The following is a 14,686-nucleotide window of genomic DNA, read 5'->3' on the forward strand; positions in this document are numbered from 1 at the left end:
AAATATATGAAAATTTCTTTATCCACATTTTTTGAGATTTCAGATAATAATTAAGACAAAAGATGACAATTTTAAATAAAATAAATACTTTGCAAGGAAATAAACAATAATATCTCACTGTTTCGATCGACATTGGAATCTATACAGCTACACAGTAGGACAGACAATGGAGTCTTTTCAACTCCAAAGTAGCACTAACATTGGAATGTATACAGCTTCATATTAAGACAGATATTGGAATCTAACAGTTTCAAATTTGAGAGATCTTGGATTCAGTACAGCCTGGACAAACATTGAACGTTACACAGTCTCAACTGAAGACGAAACATTAGAATCTATACAGCCTCAACTGAACAGCCTCAACTGAAGACAAACATTAGAATCTATACAGCCTCAAGGTAGGGACAAACATTAGAATCTATACAGCCTCAGCTTAAGACTAACATTAGAATCTATACAGCCTTAACTGAAAGCAAACATTAGAATCTATACAGCCTCAACTTAAGATGAACATTGGAATCTATACAGCCTTAACTGAAAGCAAACATTAGAATATATACAGCCTCAACTGAAGACAAACATTAGAATCTATACAGCCTCAGCTTAAGACTAACATTAGAATCTATACAGCCTCAGCTTAAGACTAACATTGGAATCTGTACAGCCTCAACTTAAGATAAACATTAGAATCTATACAGCCTTAACTGAAAGCAAACATTAGAATCTATACAGCCTCAACTTAAGATGAACATTGGAATCTATACAGCCTTAACTTAAGACAAACATTAGAATATATACAGCCTCAACTGAAGACAAACATTAGAATCTATACAGCCTCAGCTTAAGACAAACATTGGAATCTATACAGCCTCAACTGAACCATACATTGGAATCTATACAGCCTCAACTGAAGACAAACATTAGAATATATACAGCCTCAGCTTAAGACAAACATTGGAATCTATACAGCCTAAACTCAAGGCAATCATTGGAATCTATACATTTTCAAGTTAGGACAAACATTGGTGTCTATACAGTCTCAGTATTGTCTTGTACATATACAGCTTTTAAAAAGTATTTAGCAACAGCTTTGGTTCTTAATCTGTTTAATTGATCATATACAATGTATTAAATAACATGAGGTACACTGAATGTAGCAATCACATGCAGGGAAACCCTTAGATATTTTGTAAGAAAAATGTTGAGTTCTCTGTAGCCACTCTATATGTATACGCATAAAGAACACATTTTACAACAAAGAATATATCTGTTTTTTCTTGAAGGCTAGGAGTGGACATGTACATGTACCCTATGACACCAATACAATATAATCAAAATAACAACACATTTAAATTTGTTAAAATGTTTGATAATATACGAATGGGTATTCAATGAAGAGTAGAATAAATACAGTTTAAAATGGTTAAACTAAAATGACACATTTGGTCTTGTTTTGTACAGAAAAATGAAGAGAATGAAGGTACACATAGTGTCAACATAAATACATACTATCCCCAAATAAGAATATATTTTGATAAAGGTTGATTACTCAACACTTAACCTCATAAAAATACATGTAGTTACAAGACAAATTTCAAGTTTGTGGATGAAACAAATGGAACACATCCAAGTTAACTGAAGACTCTATGTCTGGATTTATGTTATCTTGCATTGTCAAGGAATATTTTTTCCATATCCATGTTCAATGGAATATCATTACTATTAATATAGATATTCATTATTGTAGTGCATACTTGTTATGTAAATTAAAATAAATCATGTTCAAATAACAAAGGAAACCCATCCAGATTGTCAACTGTAGTGTGAACTTCATTATTTCTTCATACTTTCTATGTTAAGGGAACCTTTCTTTCTGTCCTTTGTCTGAAAAATAAATAATAAAGATATAGATTAAAAGCATCCCCATTTATCAAAGATCAGCAGTTAGCAATTTTTTGGCAATCTTGAGCATTTAGCAGATTATATGCAATACAGGAATAAATGCTGTTAGCAGGAAATTACAAGAATTTTAAATGTATAAACAACATTTTTGCATTAATTTTAGTTGTAGAGGATCTTTAAGGATTATGATATAGTAATACTGGCAAATTGAAATTGGAATAAATGATACTTATTTTCTGGCAAGATTTAAACAAATTGAAATTGGAATACATGATACTTATTTCATGGCAAGATTTAAAGTTTAACACAGTATTCACATATTTAGAAGAAAACAAATACAACATACATATATCGTTCTTCAATGCTGCAAGCAAATCCTTTTTCGCCACCTCTCGAACACCATTTTGCCATAAGTACATACTGCAATTAAATCATAAAAGAAAATTCTATGAAAAATCTTTCTTTTGTTGATCACCTTCAAAAATCAAAGTCTTAAAACCTATTGTGCAAATATTAAGAAGTTTTTTTACAACAAGAGTATGCTAAATGGATGGAATGTACGATAGTATTAGGCAAAATATATTAAAACATACTTTGTGGTTTGCTTTACTGTCATGATATTATTTCAAAGTCCAATAAAGGAAAAGTCCAATTCTAGGATCACAATTCACATAATATCATATTCGAAATCATGGTTAAAAAAGAAAGTGTTTTGAACATTTCTTGTTAACATTACCAGACAATAAGACTCTTTCCTGCCTTCCCTCATCATATTGCTCTCAACAATCTGTATAACCTGAAATTATATTTGAATAATGCAATACTTGATAACTTTGTCATTATCAACTATAACTCTAAGTCTTGGTATAAAACCTTTCAGTTCCCAGTGTCTTTGATATTCTTGAAGATATATTACAAAAAGAAAAGGAAAATCTTTACTGTGATATCTGCTTTATTGATTGCAACAATTGATGAAAATAAAATTTGGACAAATAGCAGCAATTCTCTCAAGTAGAATCTGACATTGCATTAAAAATGCTATACATCAGTCATTTATAACCACAAACACTTGACAAAGTACCATTATGAACCAAACATACATAAAATAACATTCAAATATTCGTCTTTGATATTTCAAACGTCAAAATAAAATCATATATCTTTTACAGTTAGCATCCTTTCGTACCACAGCGACACATCATGGTGACGGAGAAATTACAAAGTTGACTTGAGGCTGTATATCCATGTCGACATATTGGAAGTCCAAGTTATAATCCTTAAAATAGCTATTATACAAAAACGGGAGCTTAAAGGGCTATCCGGAAATGAAACTAGTTGAAATGGTCGCAGTCAACAGTTTCATGGTTTACTTTACGGATAAATTTAAGGGTGTATAGATTCCAATGGTCAGACTGTGAGCGTGTATAGAATATAACGTCGACCCAAACATTTGGGGGAGGGATTTTAGTACCAGGGATTTTCAGTGAATTTGCGGTAACCCAGGTAAAAATATCGGTGTTTGTGATGAAATATAATTTAACAGTTGTTATTTATGAATTGTCGAATGATGTTATGTCTTGGTTAACAATGTTGCCCAGGGCTCGACATTAAGTAGTCTAAAATAATAGACGTGTTATACGGGATTCTTCCAATCCCTAACGTCTAAACGGGAATGTGCAAAAAACGGGGGTGTTTTAAAAATATTGAAATTGTTTTAAGTGAAGTATTTTATGGTTGAAATTGATCATAAAGAGTTATATTCATATTTTACCATGTAAGTGAAATGTTATTTTGCACTAAACAAGCATTTAGTGCATTAAAACAAGTTGTTTACCTTTCCAATGAAACGAAAGTTGACTGACACAGACAACAACTATGCGAAGGGGAACAACTCGATACAATCGTAATAGCTCGTCCTCCTCCGACAAAGCTTCGAGATAGACCTCCTTATACAATCGTAACAACTCGGCCATGGCCGAAATGTTCCGAGCGATTTAAAACTGTGCCCTAAAGCCTTGCAGGTGCCCTTCATGTATATATCGTTATGTTTTGACAGAATGAAATGAAAAAAAGCCGTCAAACTCATAATTATAAGTTGGATATTTATTTTTTTGTGTACGAAACTAATATAAAATAACATTATCTGGTAATATTTCTTGTTTTTATGATATTTTATAGACGCTATATGCTTTAACCCGGAATCCTGATCGGAACAACTACCCACTTTTGATACTAAACAATTTGTACGTGAAGGATTTGCCATATCAAAAATCTAAAAAAAATCCGTCAACGTACAATTATTTGGACTAGACATTAAGTTGATTAACGGTGGTCCGTAGTCCAAATAATTGTACGTTGACGGATTTTTTTTAGATTTTTGATATGGCAAATCCTTCACGTACAAATTGTTTAGTATCAAAAGTGGGTAGTTGTTCCGATCAGGATTCCGGGTTAAAGCATATAGCGTCTATAAAATATCATAAAAACAAGAAATATTACCAGATAATGTTATTTTATATTAGTTTCGTACACAAAAAAATAAATATCCAACTTATAATTATGAGTTTGACGGCTTTTTTTCATTTCATTCTGTCAAAACATAACGATATATACATGAAGGGCACCTGCAAGGCTTTAGGGCACAGTTTTAAATCGCTCGGAACATTTCGGCCATGGCCGAGTTGTTACGATTGTATAAGGAGGTCTATCTCGAAGCTTTGTCGGAGGAGGACGAGCTATTACGATTGTATCGAGTTGTTCCCCTTCGCATAGTTGTTGTCTGTGTCAGTCAACTTTCGTTTCATTGGAAAGGTAAACAACTTGTTTTAATGCACTAAATGCTTGTTTAGTGCAAAATAACATTTCACTTACATGGTAAAATATGAATATAACTCTTTATGATCAATTTCAACCATAAAATACTTCACTTAAAACAATTTCAATATTTTTAAAACACCCCCGTTTTTTGCACATTCCCGTTTAGACGTTAGGGATTGGAAGAATCCCGTATAACACGTCTATTATTTTAGACTACGGTGGTCCGATGGTCCGGGACCACCAGATTCATGGTCCGGACCAGTAGAAACCAGTTCTGGCTAGTCCGACTGGACCAGTGAAATTTCCAAGAAGAAATAATTTAATCAGAAATGTTAAGCACGATCCCTGACTAAATCTGACAATATGTATAATCCAACAAATAAATGCAGTGCAGTTGTTGTTGTTGAGTTTATATAGGTCTGCCCGCGCCCTATAATGGCTGCATTATGGCTTGACCCCGTCACATCCCCAAGTGTGACTTAAACAGAATTTTGAAGCCAAAAGGGGAGTTTTACCCCCATCGGTTGATGGGATATTCGTCAAAGGAGTAATTTTTTACCCAAAATGCCGCAAAAACTGCGATGAATGACATCTAGGGAGGTCCCACAGCTCTGAATATTGGATATGGTTTCATTTCTTCAGTCTTGTATCTTAAAAAACATTTACGTGTAAGAATGGTATTTATTTGAAGGATGGGCAAGACTCACGGTCAGTTCATTGACAAGAAAGTGTTGTGAGAACAGGACTTTTTGCCCACTATATGTATTAATATTTCTAATATATATATGAACTGACCACTTTGTTGTCGATGCCCGACTATTGCCTCACTATTTACTTATTGAGGCAATAGTCGGGCATCGACAACAAAGTGGTCAGTTCATATGCAGTGCAAGCAGCGTTCGTTGTTTTTATTTACATTCCCTTGCGCATGCGTTACATCTGCGACCGGAAGTAAACAGCACAGAACAGTTTACGATAGCTGTGAAATCATCGGAATTAGGTCAATCTTTATTACGATGTAACTTATTTTAGCAAATCATTTCGTCCATATTTATAGCACTGAATTTGGTTTTTAAGAATTTATCGTATGCATAGTAAATTAAAGCCATTTGCTAATGTGATTGACAAATTTTAATGTACATTCAAGTCAGATATGTACTATATATCTTTTATTGCTGCCTGATAATCCAACGTATATTCTAGTCAATCCTCATACTATTGTTTCATTGTTGTAATGTTAACCAGTTAAAGTTTTATATTAAAATTAAAAGCTCACTATTATTTTCATCATGTGTGTATATAATAAACCTTCACAGGCAAAGAATTAAAATCATATCATCAAAAAGTATCAATTTGGTCAGGACCATTGGATATTAGGTCCGGACCAGTAGAAAATATATCTACTAGTCCGAATGGACCAGTGGATTTAAAAGTTAATGTCAAGCCCTGTTGCCATTTTATACTGTGCTGTAGCAACTGTTTTTGACAGGTGGAGCACTCTCATGAAAGCTAGTAAGGTAACATGAGTAACTGTAGTTCTAAATCAAACAAGTCAGGTAAATCCGGTCAGGCCTTTTTCTGCACATCTTACATTCCAAACACAGGCGGCAGTTGCATTGACATGATCAACCCTTAGTCTAAAATAATAGACATGTTAAACGGGATTCTTCCAATGAATTATGGACATTACGGACCATGGACATTATGGACCAGACATTATGGACCAGATTTAGGGACATGACAGACCAGATTTAGGGACATTACGGACCAGATTTACGGACATTATGGACAGATTTAGGGACATGGAATTTCACAAGAATTTATTTTGAACCATTGATCTATTTGAATTTCACAGGATTTCCGTAATGTCTGGTCCGTAATGTCCATGGTCAGTTATGTCCGTGACCTCTTCCAATCCCTAACGAAGGATTTCCAATATCAAAAATCGTAAAAAAATCCGTCAACATACAATTATTTGGACTAGCTTTTTATTTGTCTAAAAATATAGACATGTTATACAGGATTCTTCTAATCCCTCACAAATGGTAAAAAAATCTGTCAACCTACAATTATTGGGACAAGGGTTTTATGCGCCATCATTGGTCCAGATTTTTACGATATATATCAGAAGCTATTGGAAGTTTAAAATTGGTATCAGATACTGTAGACAGGTGAAAATATCCTTCTAAAACACCAAAATTCCTGGCTGCGTTAGAATTTATTACTGTTATACAAATCAGGTATATCTTATATTTTGCGATATTTATGGCTTACATGTCAACATTGGGATATCTGTGTGATTCAATAGAATTTTGCTTTTGGCAATTCTTTCTAACATCTGACCAATTGGATGCTTGCTATGTTGGTTATAATATAGATGTTCCTTCTTCAGACAGAACTGTTTCATTAAATGATTCTTGCCACATGGACTTTGATAGTGATAGCTACTGTCATCCACCTTAGTATATTGCCCATAGTTTGTATTGTGTACAATGTAAAAAAAATATCTTTCTGAATCATATTAGTAAATTAAAATTATAATAATTATATAATATTTCAGATCACAATGAAGTTTAAGCAGTGGATTGCATGGCACTTATTCGAGCTGGGTTACCTGGCTGTGTTGGCTGTTCTCCCATTTATCGCAGCTATCAAAAGCGTGGCTACAGTGCTCATCTCCGGTCTCCTCCTGATTGCCTTTATAGCAGTGATCAGGAAGATAACAAGAAAACTTGTGGACGTCGATGGTCAAACTGTGGTTATATCCGGATGTGATACAGGTAATATTTAAACTTGTCTACAGAAATTTAGAGTAAATGTAAGATAGGGATGTAATCAAGAGGAACTTCATACTCGATCTAAATCTTTATCATTCTTCATCACCTTCCATCAATGGAAAGTGAAATCAGAAGGTTGTTAGTTCAATCATACCAGAGAAACTTGTCTATCCCACAAGTGGTTGTTGGTCTGATCCCCTCAGAGAAACTTTTCTATCCTCTAAGTGGTTGTTGGTTTGATCCTACCAGAGAAACTTGTCTATCCCCCAAGGGGTTGTTGGTTCAATCCTATAAGAAAAACTTGTCTATCACAAAAGCGGTTTGTTGGTTCAGTCCTAGCAGAAAAACTTGTCTACTCTATCCACCAAGATATTGGGTTAGATCCCATTAGAGGTACTTTCTCATGACTATTAATAAGGATATACTTCCACTGGTTTCTTCCCAGGTAATGGACTTTACAAGTAATTTAAAGCTGACTTGATATTTTATGATTATGTCACTATAATTAATATAATTAATATTCAAGCAAGTAAAAACATATATACCTCTATTAACTTGAGGTTTCAAAAAGTGTTAATATACATGTTATGAAACTAGAATTTAATGTTAATTCTAGCTGAAATAGTTTATAATTTTAAAGAAATTGTCTAATTCTATAGAAAAATATCATTCTCGCTCTCTCTCTCTCTATATATATATATATATATGTGCTTCTTATCTAGGTTTTGGGCATGCCCTGACAAAGCGACTGGATGCCCTGGGTTTTACGGTGATTGCCGGATGTCTGGATGATGGTGGTGAGGGTGCTAGCAAACTTCGCAAGTGGAGTGACTCTGGCAGGATACATGTGGTGAAATTGGACGTGAGGAGTGACGAGTCTGTGCAATCCCTGGTCAAATATACAAAGAAGCATAGTGAGAAAGGTAAACTCTGTTCTCATACCAGATCGAAACTTCTGTTTATTTACTTTAGGCTAATACAATAGGAATAACGCTTTCCCTCATAGACACGCCTTTTTTCTCCTTTACCCATAGCTGTAGATACATTTTTCCACTCTCAACCCAGACTCAAGTTAGATAACTAGGGGATTAACCAGGGATGGCTGATGTCACCACTCCTCTATGAAGGAAAGGGTTAAAAGTAAAAGTTAAAAGTTTATTGTACATTTATTAAGTTTCAATTATATATCCCTGACAAAACTATAGTAAATATCGGAAAAAAAACCTCTAAATAGTTTTAAGTTTTGATATGCATGTTATCATTGTATAAATAGTACTCCTTTATCTATAGAAACTGCTATTTATTATCATTTATTTCTAGCTTTCAGTTTTGTTTTGTTTTAAATTACGTTAAATTTATCCTGATAAACTCCCTGTTTGAAACAGCTAGTTGATCAAAATATATGTACAATTTAACTGTTACTATTATATTAGTTTTTTTCTCAGTGATTTTTTTTTATGTAAACACAGACTGTACTGGAAATTAAGATCAATGGTGTCATTGTCTTTCGGTCATCACTTGACTAACATTTGTCACAGTTTACAATAAAATTTCATTATGTTATTGTTTTTAATTAACTATAAGCATGAAATGAAATATTTGTTTCAGTGTTCCGGTAAGATTGCATAATATTACACTGGTGATCACCTAAATTTAATATTTTACTCATGGCAAAGCTACTCTTGAAAAGTATAACTTTTGGTGCAATATGAAATATTGGTGAAATATATTGAAATTTATAGTCATCTTACACTGACAAAAACAATTATTCTCTTTATCATATCTCACTGTTATAAAATGGAATATGCTATAAATAGTGTATGATGTACAAGATAGGATGTACAGAATTATATCAAATACAATTAACTCTTCTTTAAATTCCTTATTCAGGCGTGTGGGCTGTAGTGAATAATGCAGCTGTGAATTTTCTTGGCGATGTTGAACTCTGTACAATGGACCAGTATAAAAGCATCGCAGAGGTTAATCAGTTTGGGGTGATCAGGATGACCAAGGCTTTCCTTCCACTGATTAGAGAATGCAAAGGTGTTTATATAATGTTATTGTTAATTAAACCAATTATTCAAGTAGTTCATCTTCACATTGGCTTTATGTTACAAATAATTGTTGATTTAGCTACATGTACATAAGAAATATAAGTAATCAAAACCAAACCCACATGAGCCCATGTTGAGAATCAAACCAGAGATGCCTTGGTGAGATATGAGTGCACTTATAATTGTGATAATTTTAAGGTGCAAACAATGGTATACATGTATGATTTCTTTCTAAACATTTTACCATACATTTTATTTAATAAATGACGTGGTTTAGTCAGAAAATGAATTAAGCCTGTGCACTAACCGTTATACCGTAATTATTTTTAGGAGCCAACAATGATACACATGTACGATTTCTTTCTAAACATTTTACCATACCAATTTGGCATATGCAATGGTTTAGCTAGAAAAGGGAATAAAGTCAGTGTTTTCTCTATTAAAGTTCACTAATGCTTGGTGGGCTCATAGCTATTATCTTTTCCCACAAATATCTGGTTGCCCATATAGATTTAATTAAAATTTCACTTTTATAATTTTAACAAAGAAATAAATGAAATAAGATCTTTCTTTTGCTTGTTTTACAATTAAAAACAATTTATTTCAGGTAGAGTAATAAATGTGACCAGTGCTAAAGGGCGCATAAGCCTGCCCAGCAATGCGGTGTATGGTGCCACCAAGTACGCTATCGAGGCGTTCTCAGACGTCCTCAGGCTTGAGATGAGGAAGTTTGGCGTCAGGGTCATCATTGTCGAGCCTGGTGACTTTGGAGGAACTACTGGAATGCTCAGTCCCAAGTCTGTAATTAAACTTGGTATAAATATTGCCTCCCTAGAAGGGAACATCTTGCATCTTGTCAGCCCTTGGCAACACTGTCGACTGAGGCTTTAGTTTTTGTTTGAGGATACTGAGAGAGTAATTCAAGAAACATGTTGTGTATGGGCCTGGAGACATTCAGAAGTGGGTGGTTTTCTCCATAGACAGATGTGACCATCATAGTGAAAAGCAAAATGTACACTGTGATGACCAGAGAAGAAACATCTCTATTTTGCAAGAAAAAAACATTTATTTATGTTGCTTTGTTTCATTATCGTGCTAAGCCCTTATTATTAGATTGATATCAATGGGCCAAGTTTTTTATATAATGTATTTTGTTTATTTGAAACATGATTGAGTCGTCTCATTTATTCCACCGTGACCTCACACTTGATCTTTCTAGTCTCAACGATTAATGCAATATGCTGGTAGTGCTCTGTGTTCCTAAGGATGACCTTCCTGAGCTGGCCAAAGGCTTCTTGAAAACAGCACAGTTCAAACAACCAGTGATAGCTCTAGTTTTCTCAGAGCAGCTTGCTATAACAAATCTTGAATGGAAAAAACAACACTATTATATGTATATGTAAATGCATGGTATTAAAATGCAATATTCTCACTTGTCCTTTTCAGCTCCGATGGTTGAAGAGCCAGATGGATGCAATGTGGGAGTCAGCGAGCCCAGAAATTCAGGCGGCATATGGCCAGGAGTACCATGACGCTCTTTACAATGGGGCCGTGTCTGCAGCAAGGGAAGCAGCTAAGTCTATGGCACCAGTCATCGATGCCATGGAAGATGCTGTTCTATGTGTGACCCCACGCATACGATATCTGGTCGACGGAAGTAACAAAATACTGGATCTCAATAATGTAAGAGTGTCTTTTATTTTTAGTTTGGGTTTTCCTTTATTTCTTAATTTAAAAAGAAAGATTTTACTCCATATTCAATATATATTATTATAATACTTAAATTTTGTTTACTCACCTGTTCCAGAATTTTGAGATGTTAGATCTATATAGGGTTTTAGCTAAAGGGTTATGGAAGGGTGCTGCAAACTGTCTTTTTTGGTAGCACCCTTCTGCCCTCAATGAGATCCTCAAGGATGGACACCCTTCTGTCTTCATAGAATGAAATGCTTGATTTTCAATAATTGCTTTTGTTTTGTTTATAACATCTAATTTGATTATATTCAAGCATTACATATTTGGCATCTTCTGTCAGATTTTTTAATAATGTTCTTCACAGCCTGACACAATGTGCCCTTTCTCTTTTCCACAGTAGCCTGTCATCATTATGTAGCACCCTGTTAGTATTCTGCAGCATTCTGTCTTTTTTAAAACCTGGCTAAAACCTTGTTTCTAGCAACATGCAGATGCTAGTGGTAAAAACCAAATACTTATGTCCATGTAAAGCTGATTATCAGTTAACATTATAATCTATTAAACATACAAGAAAATCGTATTTTGAAGATTATTTTTCAATGTGAAATATTGTATTTCAGTGGCTGATTCGTATAGGCTGGTTTATCCCTGAATCTACGATGGATACAATTTTAGATTATAAGTATAACAAAGGTCTTCCTCAAGTCCGTGCCAACAATTGATAACCCATGGTTTTGTGGAAGGCCATTTTGTGCCATTACTCAACAAGCAGGATTTTGGCAGAGCCAGAGACTTCCACTCTGAGAAATACACAATACATATGTCATATCTTTTTGTATCTCAAGTGGGATACCTTATGCATTTAGTGTGCTACAAACAAACTTTAAACTCTTTTTTCTAGTCCTCCTGCATTGTGCAAATTCAAATCAAAATTGTGTTTACACACCCATCCAGTATCTTGTTCATCAAGTATCTTTTATATCCAGTATATTGTTGATCCAGTATCTTGATTATCAAGTATCTTGATTTATCAGTATCTTGTTTATCCAGTATCTTGCTTTACTAGCCGGTGATTGCATTAGTTAAGTGTTTTTTGTGCATGTGCTTTAACTATTAAAATGGGCTTATCATTAAAGTGTTATCTTATAATTTTATACACGATTTGTTTTTGATTTCTGTATAAATATAATTGAAAATATTTTTAAGAGTGTATCTGGTTCTTGGTGCTGATAGTTGAATTAAAATGTATGAAATTATTTTTTTCAGTAATTTGATAAAGCTGTCTTTATTCTATATCCAATTTATACAAGTGTTAAAATTTATATAAGTGTTATATGTACAATTTGTCCAGGAATAACCTGTCTCATTTGATTTAAAAACAATGAATTTCATTGTCATTTCAATTTATAGATGTAGATGTATGCATTAAATACAGTCGAAATCTGTTCGCTCAATACCCCAGGGACCGGCCAAAATTTGTAGCCTCGCAAATAATTTTGACAAACAGGAATGCTAACATGGAGATAAAAAAATTGGTCCTATACATTAAGTTCCGACTCTACGAGAATATTGAGCCAAGCTTTATCGAGCCAACAGTTTACGACCGTCAGAATCATGAGATTCTTATTCTCATACGCCCTTGGTCTCTCCTCTTGTGTATTGCTTATGGAATATATTATCTTTTTTAACTTTACACCGACAGTGCCATTTGTTAATATGCCGGTTAATGATTGCATATTTATTTGTGTATTGTGTGATTATAATGTATTAAGTGTTCAGGCTTATGACTCTAACCTCGTGATCACTGGTAAGATTCACATTAACACCCCCTAAAAGTTTCAATAAGTCATGAATTGGTTTTATTAAGCGGGTTATTTAGATGTCTGTGTGTGAAAGTTAACATAAATTTTTGGTCTTCTTAATAATTTTAAATCGGCACTGGAATGTGCCCAGCCTATTAACTTTATCGATGAGAAGACAAAAAAATAACACTTATACCAGTTACTTAAGGCTGGACAAAGGAACCTGTCATGCTGTTAAAAATTTTGAAACCTTGTCGAGGCAGTTCTAACAAGTACATAGACTACCAGTAACTTAAAGATGCAGTTTTACTCACAACTAAGATTTACCACAATTAGTACAATTGTTTTAATTTACCCAAAAAGGATGCATAATATTGAAAACAATGGTTCTTAAGAAGGATACCATGTTTAATTTGAAAGAAAGATGCAGAAAACAAGGTATTTGTACCTCATGAGACAATAGGTGATCACTGTAAATCCCACCAGTCATTTGATATTTGTGTATTTTCATTGATTGATTTTAAATACTAGTGTCACTTGATGCATACATAACGATATAATCAAACTCGCCATCAGCATGAAAATTCTATCATATTACAGTACTAATTATTATATAAAGATGTTTATAAGTGTCGTACCATTTTCATTTTTGAAATTGTTCTGAAATCATGAATGAAATTTTGTATGTAACAATCATTCCTATATCTAGTCTGCCAGAGTAAAAATAAACTTTCTGAAACATCTTGTTGCTTCCTTTTAAAGTTCATTTGCCAAATTACAAAATGTGTATGCACTCAATATTATGAGTATTAAACAGGACATCAACTGACATGATGCTGAACCACACCAAATATTCATAACTGTAAAAACCAGAAGAGAGATTTACTGGTCAGGTGATAACCCTCAAAAAAAACAAATGCATTTGAACGCCAATTCAGTATATCAAGGGCAGTTGTTATTCGACAGCTTTAATTGGGTGCCAAATATTTGTCCGGCCCAACATACGGTACTTGGTACAACGGTTGTCCAGTATACATGCATATTGGCGTGTATCTGCCTGTAGTAATATTGGAGAATTTTCATTTTATGATATAGCTACAAAGTCTGGAAAATAACTTTGTCATGCATTAGCAGATTTTAAAAAACTTGCCACAATTGCAACTGTTCTCCAACATGATATCAGGTGCTTGGAGTTTTGTGGAGTGGATAAGGAGCGTTTTAAATCTCTATTTCTATCAGGTTAGGAAATACCACCTAGAGTCATGGCCCTTGAGCCTTTGCCATAATTTTCCCTTCATGGCTATAAAGATCATTGCGGAGCAAACTTCTTGAACCAGTTAAGGATTTCTTCAACATTGTACACATGATCAAAGTGAAATGTACAAGTGCATTTTTCCTAAATGTGTTTTAAGAGTTAGGTGCCCTTGAAGATATTTGCATTTTATTCCCTAGTTAAGTGGGATTATTCTAAAATTTGATCCAGTATGATAAAGATGAAGTATATATGTTTAAAATAACTTGCCTTGCTTGTGCAATACATATATCAATTATTTTTTAACTTGATTAATGCTTAAAAAATTTCATAATTATGTTCCTTTTTCTATAACATTTTAAGAACTTATATCATTTGATCTGGGTC

The 14,686-nt window shown here is 33.7% G+C and overlaps 1 protein-coding gene and 1 long non-coding RNA gene across 5 annotated transcripts; one reads left to right on the forward strand and one right to left on the reverse strand.

Moving 5' to 3' along the window:
• Window positions 1-941: 941 nt before the first annotated feature.
• Window positions 942-3,238, reverse strand: LOC128217386 (uncharacterized). Its single transcript, XR_008258223.1, has 4 exons — window positions 3,089-3,238; window positions 2,639-2,698; window positions 2,249-2,322; window positions 942-1,884 (listed from the first exon to the last, which is right to left on the reverse strand). It is a non-coding gene; the product is annotated as an uncharacterized LOC128217386 (long non-coding RNA).
• Window positions 3,239-3,267: 29 nt separating this feature from the next.
• On the forward strand, window positions 3,268-13,790 carry LOC128217360 (D-beta-hydroxybutyrate dehydrogenase, mitochondrial-like). 4 transcript variants are annotated; one of them, XM_052924483.1, is made up of 7 exons: window positions 3,268-3,405; window positions 7,280-7,499; window positions 8,219-8,419; window positions 9,387-9,539; window positions 10,158-10,351; window positions 10,997-11,233; window positions 11,866-13,790. In XM_052924483.1, the coding sequence occupies exons 2-7, from the start codon at window positions 7,286-7,288 to the stop codon at window positions 11,965-11,967; spliced, it is 1,101 nt and encodes a 366-aa protein (XP_052780443.1). In that variant the 5' UTR covers window positions 3,268-3,405; window positions 7,280-7,285; the 3' UTR covers window positions 11,968-13,790. The 4 variants fall into 4 exon arrangements, with proteins under 4 accessions (XP_052780443.1, XP_052780452.1, XP_052780461.1 ...); XM_052924492.1 differs by lacking the exon at window positions 3,268-3,405 and adding an exon at window positions 5,652-5,719; XM_052924501.1 differs by lacking the exon at window positions 3,268-3,405 and adding an exon at window positions 5,679-5,737.
• Window positions 13,791-14,686: the final 896 nt, after the last annotated feature.

This window comes from Mya arenaria, chromosome 2, assembly GCF_026914265.1.
Source record: "Mya arenaria isolate MELC-2E11 chromosome 2, ASM2691426v1".
Taxonomy (NCBI): domain Eukaryota; kingdom Metazoa; phylum Mollusca; class Bivalvia; order Myida; family Myidae; genus Mya; species Mya arenaria.

Bases quoted from the DNA above. Each gene is read 5' to 3' on its own strand.
- LOC128217360 (XM_052924474.1), top strand. From the start codon at position 6,156: ATGTCAAGCCCTGTTGCCATTTTATACTGTGCTGTAGCAACTGTTTTT. The intron at 8,420-9,386 runs GTAAACTCTGTT...TTCCTTATTCAG, and splicing joins AAAGAAGCATAGTGAGAAAG to GCGTGTGGGCTGTAGTGAAT. The intron at 9,540-10,157 runs GTGTTTATATAA...AATTTATTTCAG, and splicing joins ACTGATTAGAGAATGCAAAG to GTAGAGTAATAAATGTGACC.